The sequence below is a fragment of the Camellia sinensis genome, chromosome 9 (assembly GCF_055761805.1).
Source record: "Camellia sinensis isolate YWXY chromosome 9, ASM5576180v1, whole genome shotgun sequence".
In the NCBI taxonomy this organism is placed as follows: domain Eukaryota; kingdom Viridiplantae; phylum Streptophyta; class Magnoliopsida; order Ericales; family Theaceae; genus Camellia; species Camellia sinensis.
In genome coordinates this window covers 49,264,715-49,276,211 of record NC_138969.1, presented here as the reverse complement: position 1 = coordinate 49,276,211, position 11,497 = coordinate 49,264,715, and the positions used below count along the sequence as shown (strand labels likewise).

At 32.0% G+C, this 11,497-nt stretch overlaps 1 protein-coding gene across 1 annotated transcript; it reads right to left on the bottom strand.

Moving 5' to 3' along the window:
• Positions 1–3,319: 3,319 nt before the first annotated feature.
• Positions 3,320–10,256, bottom strand: LOC114320165 (uncharacterized). Its single transcript, XM_082886793.1, has 6 exons — positions 8,048–10,256; positions 5,703–5,882; positions 5,128–5,209; positions 4,926–5,033; positions 4,582–4,740; positions 3,320–3,768 (listed from the first exon to the last, which is right to left on the bottom strand). The coding sequence occupies exons 2-6, from the start codon at positions 5,736–5,738 to the stop codon at positions 3,572–3,574; spliced, it is 582 nt and encodes a 193-aa protein (XP_082742919.1). The 5' UTR covers positions 5,739–5,882; positions 8,048–10,256; the 3' UTR covers positions 3,320–3,571.
• Between the last annotated feature and the right edge of the window lie 1,241 nt (positions 10,257–11,497).

Genomic DNA, 11,497 nt, shown 5'->3' with positions numbered 1-11,497 from the left:
TTTGTGTGTCAATAGTGTCGAGAAAATCCAAACCAACCCATCCCTTCAAGTGCCTAACACCCGAGCATAAATCTCCAAAACTGTCATTTGTCAGTCATCATTTTATTGTGAATACTTTTTTTTTTTTTTTTTTCTTTTTTTATATGTTATAGAAGAGCTCCTTAACCTCAAGGGGTTGACCTGATGGCAAGGCCTTGGGTTTTGGGTTGTGCTCCCTCCAAGATTCAGTATCGAAACCTCTTAGGTGTTAAGAATTTTTTGGGGTCATCGACCGGGGGAAACCTTGAATTAACCGTGGTGCACTTATGGGAAACTCTTTGCCAAGGGCCTGTGCACTCCTGAGAATTAGTTGGACTTTGATCCGGACACCCCATGTCAATAAAAAAAAAAAAAATTTAAATTGTTGTAGAAGGGCTCCTTATCCAACCTAAAAGTGGAGCCCAAACAAGATTTGGGGGTGAATCAGGCAGTTACTGGTTAGGGACTTGGTATATTCACCAAGATTGTGGATTAAGTTGGTCTAAAATCATTTAGATTTAAGAATCAGAACCTTATAATCTTTGAAAAATCTAGAAATCTCCTAGATGTTGATTTGTGATTATGTATCAATTTTAAGCAGTATATAACAACCCCAATCAAACAATCAAGACAAATCGACATAATGATTTTAACGTGGAAAAATCACAATTGGACACCTCCAACTGTGATTAAAAAACCACGGGCAACCGCCACAAAACAATCCACTAAGAAGATTTAAATGAATTACATAGGTATACTCTCAATTACCTAGCGAATCCACGCCTAATTGAACCAACCTCTATGTGCCTCTTCCAACCCCGTCTTCACCTCGGAATTGTCTTTACGGTGAGCCACTCCAGAATCCACCGAAGCTTCAGGCTCGAATTCTTCAGAATCCACCAAAGAACAACTCTCTCTCTCTTGTGTATAACAAACAAAACCTTTGATGTACTTTCTTTAAACCATGAGTTGAATACTCAATAAAACATCAAAGAAAACTAACAAAATATTCTCAGATATAAACCTTAAGAACCAAAAAGAAGATCTGGAGGAATTATCTTAGATTTGGAAGAAAACCAACTATTTATAGAAAACCAAAGTAATCCTAGTTTTGGAAGAAAACCAACTCCTATAGAAATCCGGATTTTGAAGCTCGCTCGAGCGAAGCTTCTCTCGCTCGAGCGAAGCTTCTCTCGCTCGAGCGAGAACCTTAACTTTCGTGATTTCTACTAGTGCCTTGGCTCGAGCGACGAATCCTTGGCTCGAGCGAGTACACCACTCTTTCAGGTTTTTGTATGGACGCAATCCTTAGCTCGAGCGAGAACTCCTTGGCTCGAGCGAACTTCGCTCGAGCGAGCATTCCTTGGCTCGTGCGAACATGGGCGGACATGCAATTTTGAATGCAATTTTGCAATTTGCGGACATGCAATTTTGACATACAGCTCGACCCCCGTCATAATCAGCGAAGTGGCAATCTTGAAAGCATTAACATCACAAACTTCTCTGAACAGCACAATTCGGGTTGGATTCGCATCTAATAAACTCATAGCCTCACTGAAATAAAAGTGTGAAAATAAATACAACTGAAAGAAATTTTGTCAAACGGGGTTGCCAATAATAAAAGCCTAACAATCTTAAATTCACACCTATGCATAACTAATTCCCAGTTAGAGAAATTGGTTTAATTTTCACAAATTGAAATAGTCCTTCCCCATTTTTTCCTTTAATTTCTAGCCAAGACACTAAGATTATTTCTTTTCAATTGATGTTGTGATAAGTAATATTTTACAAATTGGTAATTTTTGTGAAATCAAAATCGAACACTTTTTAAATAGATTATTTTATAATCTTGACCATTAAATAGTAAAAATAGTAAATATTTGGTACTAATTGCGTGAATGTCTTTCATCATATTACTTCATGAGTAATAAAGGATATTAGGAATTTTCTTATGCTTTATATTAGATATTATTTCCTTATTGGGAAAATCATATATCTGTAAGTTTCTCATTATTAGTGCAGTATAGATAATAGATAAATTTGATGTCTTTTAATTCCGTATACTAATAGTTTTTAAAGTGTCTCACTAATATTGATCCTTAGAGGGTCAGCTCTATCTTTAAATGCCCTAAGCATGTAAATTTTTCTATATTCATATTTAAAATTGGAATGTTAATGAATATATCCTTACTAGAAAAGAATATTATGTTTATTAAGTATCAGCTTTAATTATAACTAAATACTAAAGAAAATAAACAAATATGCCATGGAAACATAGTAAAGTAGCAATTATAGAATTCAATATTTTCAAGAACAGTAGGCCTATATATAAAGAAAAAAAAAATTGTAATAATTTGGCTCGATAAGTTTAGGTTTCTATTCATCTCCGCAATGAGTAAACGAAAACTTGTAAACGAGGCAGAGTGGTTAACATTGAAAATTGTAGATGGTGGCCAAATTAGCAAACTTTCTTTTCCTGTCGACCAAGTAAATGACTACGTCCTCAAAAAGTTGAAGCAATCTCAACGCAATATATTGGATCTTGGTGGTGATGTTGATCTCAAGTTAGTGAATTTCTACACTAACAAGTCTTATGATGTGGGTGTTTGGGAAGTGAGTTTTTTTGTTAGTTTTTTTAGTTGTACGATATTATTGGAGAATTTTTTTTTGTGTTTGGAAAGATAGTTGGATTTTTTTGTAGTTGGATGTGATGTTTGTGAGAAAAAAAATGAAATGATCATGGGATTTGATGTGATATTTTGTTTGGATTGATTTTTTTTGGTTTTGTAAAACATTTGTCTTGTAATGAAATTTTTTTTAAAAAAAAAACCTAAAAACCAAATTGCCAAACACCGCCAGATGAAATAAAGTTAGAAATTACCAGAAATTAGAAGGGAGAGACACTTTTACTTTGATGAAATAAAGTTTAAACCAGGGCCAGAGATTAAAATGCGATATGATAATCAGTCCCTTCAGTTCTACCTTGCCCAAAATAAAGACTTGAAACCAGGATAAAGACATAGCATTGCAGTTAGGCACCAAATGAAATTAATCCATTTAAAAATGTTTTACCCCATACAAAAAATAAAAAAAATTGACAAAAACCAAATCGTGGCATGTGGTCCATTTTGGTTCCTCAACCAATAAAATCAAAGGTCTTGGTTTGGATGTTAAATTTTTCTCCAATCCTGACCCAAGACTGTTATTATATATTGTTTGTTCCCGGTTAAAAAAATTAAAGAAAATCAATCCATCATTTGAAAGAAAAAAAAAAAAAACATTAATGACAGAGAAATTGAAATGATATAAAAAAAATAATAATAATTAAAATAAAATAAAAACAGAGAGTTGAACACGGCATAAACACAAAAATCTTGATAACAGGCAGCCTTTTGTTCTCCAAAGTGGAACAATGTAAACCAAGATTAGCAAATGTCAAATTTAAACAAACAACACAATTCATCATCCTATTACAGAAAGCTAATGATGAGATACAGAATCATATCCATTTTAATCAGAAGAATCCAAGGTATCATCATCATCATCATCATCATCATGGAACAAGTAGTATTTTCCCAATATGCTTGCTACTTTCCACAAGCTGGTGAGCATCCGCTGCTTTCGACAACGGAAGATACTTATAAACAACCGGTTTCACCTTCCCAGCCATGATTGCCGGCCAACCGTTCTTCTCCACTTCCCGCACAATCACTGCTTTGTTTTCTGGACTTCTGTTTCGCAAGCCAGCCGCTGCATATGGGAAATTCCAACTTTTTTTGGTAAAACTAGCAAAAAAGTATATATCAATCTAAGGCTACTCCCTAACATCCAAAATCAGTGGAAAAAAATAAAAAAATAAAAACAAAAAGAAGAAGAAGAAGAAGAAGAAGAAGAAGAAGAAGGACGTTATTGCAAGAGTGCATTATCTGATATATCTACCCATCCCGTGATTCGGAATCAATAGACCCCATCATCAACATATGGAAACCAACACGTATGGGAGTGATTTCTCAACTACAAGAGAAAGCACTACTGATTTTGATGGAGTTAAAAAATACAGGCATTTATGAGTTCAGTGTGAAAATTGTTATGGGTGATGGGTTCACTTCACTGCTCCTTCGAGGATGGAGCAACAGAAGTTTTGAGAATTCAAGAAAATGTCATGGCAAAGCGAGCTGTTTATCATTATGATGGGTGAGATTCTTTAGCTTGTCTTTATTAGTATGAATCAATGAAATGATAGAATCTATATAAATTTCAATTCAATACCATATTAAAAAGAAAAAAGAGCCTGTATTGAAAGTCCAAATATATATTTTTCTAATGTTCAAATGCAGTGCTTGCACATAAAGCTATCCCTCTGAAATATTCCATGAAACCAATTTGATTCTCTTTTTCACAAATATTTTAATTTTTAGGTGCACATATATATATATATTGTTGATAAAATATGAAAAAGTTCACTAAAGACAAAAAAATAAAAAATAAAAACTCAAATAATTTTAATATGTTAAACCAAACAGAGTGATTCATATAAATAGAGAAAAGGGCTTCAGAACATACCTTGCACTGTGAGGCGCCTCGTAATCAAACCAACAAGATTTACTTCTGTTACTGCTCCACCCATAAACCCAATAATAAAAAGTCTCCCATCAACATTTAGGCTGTCAATGTTTCGCTGAAAGTAGGCTCCTCCCATATTATCCAGTATAACATCAACACCTGCCATCAAACATCTTGAGGTTAGATTTTCTAGAGCTGAATCAAATCGATGTGATACGAGAAATTGTCTAAATGTCTTTTTTAGCTTTCAAGAAAATGAAAATATTGCATCAAGACCAGCAATTCCAAGTGAAACCAAAAATCACAGATCAAAATTAAGATGGCAGGGACTAGGAAGAACACACCTTTCCCTTGCGTCTCTTCCTTCACACGTGCAACGAAATCTTCAGTCTTGTAGTTGATGCATACATCGGCTCCAAGATCCTTGCAAGCAGCTAATTTTTCATTGCTTCCTGATGAACACAAGCATAAATGATTAGTAGGATCCAACAAATGCCATGCCTCAAACGAGTTGAATAAGATATAAAATGTGTTGTGCTACTAAACCTGCTGTGACAAACACTTTGGCTCCTTGGTATTTGGCTATCTGTATTGCAAATGTACCAATTCCACTAGAGCCCCCATGAATCTGAAATTTTATGAGTCCTCTGTTAATAGAGTTGATTCAGACTTCAATTTAAGATTGGATAGCAACCATTATACATAAGAGCAGAGAAGAAGTCCCCAATTTAAACAAACGATTTTGTAACATTGGTTGTCTTCATTTGAACAATTTAAATAATTTTGTCATGGTTTCAGTTTTCTCTTTGCTCCATCTTTCCAATAATCAAATGTACATAACTCTGGAAGTAAAAACTCAGAATGGGATACAAGACCCTTCTGTAGTCCATAAGTAAGACTAGCATTTTCTCAGTACTCTAAGAACGTTCAATACTTCAAACCTTAACCTGACAATTGTCACATATTTGATGAAAAAAAATAAAAAAAATTCTTCATTACTAGTTCTTGTCTGGTCTTGGAATTACTGTGATGAAGTATAATGTACAGAGAAACTGCTCAAGCCTAACAAAATCATAAAAAGTGGTTCTCCTGAAAACATAGAATGGGGTTGTAAGTTATACCAGAAATGTTTCTCCTGCAGATAGCCGGCTCATCATAAAGACAGTCGACCAAACAGTGCATGCCACTTCAGGGAAACTGGCAGCATCTTTAAGAGAGACACCAAATGGAACTGGAAGAACTTGATTTGCTGGAACAGCCACTTTCTCAGCATATCCTCCACCACTAAGAAGAGCACATACCTGCATCACTCTCTTCATATTAGTATTTTACTAACAAAACTTTTAAAATTTTCCTTCCAAGAATGTATTTGAAACCTAGTAACCCAAAAGAGCAGTGAGAGCCAATGTTGGTTGATGATGCATGGACCATCATATTAGCTGAATTACAAAGCAGCAAACAATTAAAAAAATTTCTTTCAAGTATCTTGTTTCAAAAAAATTGGATCAGTACTTTGGTGTGAAGCTAAATAATCAACAAACACTAAAAACGGTGCCAAAAAAAAAAAAAACTAATGTGTAATTTGAGATGACCGTTGAGCTAATAATTTAATGTGTAACAATTCCAGCATTACAGAATCATAAGGAAAGGTGATTCAGTATCTTCCAGTTTCTGAACCATGTCCAGCTCATATATTGAAATAATTCTGAATATTTGAAAATCACTATCAGGTTAAACAAACTTTTGATAAAATGTTTAATTTTTCAAGAAAACCAACTTAACAAGACTTTGTCCCAATTACTTAGGGCGTTACATGAATTGATTTGATCAAAAGTCCTATCCTTAATCATGTCTTTTCTTATTGCCTCAGCTCAAGTTCACCTAAGGCCTTGTTTGGTAACATACTTTTTTAGAAACTTTTTGGCCTTTTAGCTAAAATGTGATGTAAAAAAAACTAGTATGTTTGGAATGACTTTTTGATTTTTTACGAAAAGACGTGCAAAAGTAGAAAGAAAATGGAATATTTGATTTTTTGGTATGGATTGTTGACTTTTTAATTTTTTTAGTGACTTTAAACGAGGCCTTAGCGTTCCTCTATTTCTTTTACTACCCTCCACGTAGTTTAAACCACTCCTTGCAAACACATTAATTGGTCTCCGATATACATGATCATACCATCTCAAATAACTTCTTTGCCCATCAAATTTTACTCTATTCCCATCCTTATTTCTAATTTGGCTAAAATGACAATCCATATATTTTGTCTTGTTCCTGCTTAACCTAAATTTCTCTCTATTTCCCTTGCTTTCCTGGCAAAATAAATAAATAATAATAATAATAATAACAAAGCAACAAAATAACGACAACACAATTACGAGAGAGATTTTGAAAATTTTCTCATTTCCTTGCTCTCTCAGCATCCAAAAGCAGCATAAATGCAAAACTAATGAAAGCACAATGAGAAGATGTCTTTTCTCACTCAAACTAAAACTTTTAATTACCCAAAATTTAATATTCTCCCTTGTTTTCTCAGTTTTCTGAGCAATTTAACACACAATAATAGAAGAAGATGTCCATGTTTGATCAATCAACACACAACAAAAGAACTAGAAACAAGCAACTTATTAAGTTTCCATTTCCTTCTTTTCCACTCATTTTTTTAGCTCCCAAGCAGATAACAAAACAAGAAATCTACTCATCCCAATCATAACATAAGATTCAAAAACTCAAAATTCTCTCTTTTCCTCCAATTTCTCAGCAACTAAACACACAGGACAAAAGAACAGAACTAATCAATGACAGCAAAATAAAGAAGATTCCTTTTCACTAAAATTAAAACAGTTGAATTCAATTAACCAACTTTTTTTTTTTTCCTTCCCTTTTTTCCATGTTTTCTTAACAAAACACAGCATAAATTATCAAAAAAACCCAATTTTCTCATTTCTCTCTAATTTAACTAAAAATCAAAATATTAGATTCAAATACCCAATTTTCTCTCTTTCCCTCATCTATCTGAGGTTAGCAACTAAACACACTACAAAAAGAACTAAACCACTATAGGAGCTCATCAAACAACCCAGAAAACAACCAATCAAGTATTTTCCCGAGACAAAAAATGCCCACATGAAATCAACTAGACTTTTTATTATTATTATTATTATTATTTAGATTTGATGAAATCAACTAGACTTAAAACAACCCATAAATAACCACATGAAATCAACGAAAGCTTAAAACAACCCAGAAACAACCACTCAAATATTTCAAAAATGCTAGACGCCCCAAAAATTCTACCAAAATTTTACCAAATGTCTCACGTGGGTGTGGACCCACATTGTGTGGTCCCACACCACGTGAGACATTTGGTAAAACTTTTGGTAGAATATTTAGGGTCTGTATCATTACTCCAAATATTTTCCCGAGAAAACAAATACCCACATGAAATCAACGGAACTTGGAGCTTTACCTGATCACCAATTTTCTAGCGAGTGACGTTTCCCCCGACGGCTTCGATGGTTCCAGAACATTCTAGACCCGGGTACGGACTCTCACCTTTTGGTGGTGGGTGCGAGCCTTGGCGCTGAATAGTGTCAGCTCTATTGACTGCTGTGGCTTCGACTCGGATCAGAACTTGGTCGTCTCGAATTTCTGGGCATTCGACTTCTTGTAGTTGAAGAACATCAGGACCTCCTGGAGTGGTTATCACTATGGCCTTCATAGTTGTTGGAGTTTGATTGATTTTATCAGGAATCGGGGAGGTTGGAGAAGAAATTGAATGGTATTTGAGCTGAAGAAGATCATTGGCATTGGCAATCAAAGTGAGGAGTGACTCTGACGAAATTCTAATAAAAAATTATATAAATTGTTAGGTCTATATCTTGGACCTGGATTTGGATGTGCACAATGCACTCGGACAAATTGAGAGAGTTGTTCTTTGTAATTTTAAAATTTAGCACTTCAATTATCGTCATTTTTTTAATATTTCCTCTTTCCCGTATCAATTTCATCTAGGTTGTCTATAAATTATTTCAATTATTTTAATAATTTTTACACTTTTTATAAAAAAAAATATATAAAGAAGTAGAGATAGTGATTTGACAATTTATAATGAATTTTTAATTTTTTAATTAAAATATATAGTTGACAAACGAGAAATAGTCAATTTAAAAACCTGATTGAAAGTTAAAAGTCAGATTTTTATTTATTTTGAATCATATCATCATTTTTTTTTTTATTTTGATTATATTTTAAGTAGTATTTGGTTATAACTTATTTTTCCAATTATAAATCTCATATAGGGTTTAGGATTTTAAATTTTGGAGTTTAATTTTTAAATTTTGGATCTTGGGTCTTAAAATTGGAAAAAATATATTTTTTGAAATAAATTACAAATATTAGGGCCAAAGTGGGAAACTATAAAACTTAAAAGAGCAAAGTACAATTTTTTCATTTTATGCCACGTGCATTTTCTATCCAAAAATGAATGGAGTTAACTTTTGCTAAATTCATCCCAATTTTATTAGATAGATTATCCATTAAAATTTAATTTAAATAACAAAAAAAAATTATATATTGAAATGTGAAGTTCATGTATCAATATTTCAAATCTTATATAACTCGTCAAATTCAACAAGGGCACACATTAAAAAAATTATTAAATAATTTATAAAATATTTAATAACGCATACGATTTTGATTGTGTCTTCATAAAAAAATGTTTTGATGGTTTGCATTTTGTGGAGGAGTCTGCCAAAATTTTAGTCTTTTTTTTTTTTTTTTTTAATTTTTAATTTTTTTTTTAACAATGCCAAAATTTTAATTAAAGATTTTTTTAATTCACTAAACATATAATGTCTGTTAGTTAAAATGTCCAGTATAATTTATTTTTTTCAATTCCAGCACACTAGGTATATATGATTAGTTATTTTGTCTCAACTTGCATTTATTAACTAGCATTTACTAACTACATGTAGTCAGTCTTTAAATGCTAGGCAAAATCTATTTGACCCATATAATTATTTTCCTCCATCTTTGTTGATAATGTGATATTTCATTAAGTGAATAGTATTTAGCTGAATAACTAAAATAAAAAATAAAATTAGAGTGAACATAAAAAAGCATATGCAAATAAAATATACATACTATATAACTTTTAGACAAGTAAAATACCTGTTATCCCAGATAGGCAACCCAAGAGGGGGGTGAATTGGGTTATTAAAAATTTCACAATATTAAAAATAACACAATATTCAGAATTTTAATAAATAAAAAAAAACAGAATAATAATTATCAATATAAAAGTAGAAGAGATAGAGAGAGAAAATCAAACACTGCGATTTATAGTGGTTCGGCACGCTAGGCCTACGTCCACTCCCCAAGGAACCTCCTTGAGAATTTCTTTACTATCAATTGAATAAATACACCACCAAGCTAGTGGATTTGGCACAAGACTTACTCTTATCTATTGAGCCTCACTCAACAATAAATGCCTTGCCCTTACAAAATCTCTCACAAAAATAAGGAATAAGAATAAGTGGTAATTAAACCTACTTTTACAATAATTCTCTCACAAAGAGTAGATATGAAAGTGTAAGAACAAAAGCTAGACTTAGATCTGAAAGTGAAAGAGAAGAATACAATTTGGAGCTCACAGAAAATTTTCTCTTCAAATTCTTGATTTTTCTCCATATCCAACACTTCTATTTATACACAAAAATATACCCGTTGGACGCTCCTTGCTGACGTCATGGCTTACATGAGCACGCTCCTGACGTCATGGCTTACATAAGCACACTCTTGATGTCATCGCTTACATAAGCATACTCCTTGATTTTGAATAGTCAGCAAAAGATAAAAAATAAGACTGATTTTTTCTTTTTGTTTTTTTTTAAACATGGAGCCACCATTTTTGTAGACAATTTAATACAAAGTTCACAACTTTCAAACAAACAAATAATTTTCTCCATCTAGTTTATAATATATATATATATATATACACATATATATATAACTCCATCTTTTTCTTCTTGTTTGATTATAATATGATATAATCAATGTAATGTAAAAAATTTAATAGCGCACGTGATGTATTCTATTTATATTATATGCAATATATATATAATGTTCTAATCAAATATTTGTATACAGAAAAATCTCTTTAAATGATATTTATGATGGATCTGAAAATGTATGTCATCTTTAAAATATTGTATATGTTGTAGAGATTTTAAACTAAATATATTCTACCACTCCATATTAATTTTGTCAACACAAGACAACCCATCAATATCAAATTTGTCAAAATAATATAATTAATCAATTTTTAATTTGGTCAAAAAGTGAATAGTGATCAGCCTCAATTTTCAAAAAGTGAATAGTAAAGTTTTCCAAAATATTTTTATTTAACTAATATTTAATAAATATATATATATTTTTTCTTTTAAAAAGATAATATTTTGGGTCAAATACATATGTATATTAAAAAATTCAAATTGTTACAAATAATATTTTAGACATCATCAAAATTAAATAATATGATTAACAATCTCCCCCTTTTTTATGATGGCAATATTTGTATAGATTTGACACAAAATAAAATTGACATAATATTTGATAATCCTGCAACATATAATTTTCAAAATCATATTTTTTCTCCCCCTTTGACATCATCAAAATAAAGATGAAGATAAGAAACAAGCACATTTGATACAATAATCTGAGTGGCCAAAAATAAAATAATGGGCCGTCTGTCTTGTCGGAATCATTATGGGGATTTTGGAGCATCTCGAGCGCAGGAAATATTGACAAACAAAATATTTGAGCAGATATAGCAGATATGCATCGAGTAATGAATCAATGGAGTGTATAAAAGTGACACAGATCAGAGGCAAAGATACGAAATCATCAAGTGTTTGAG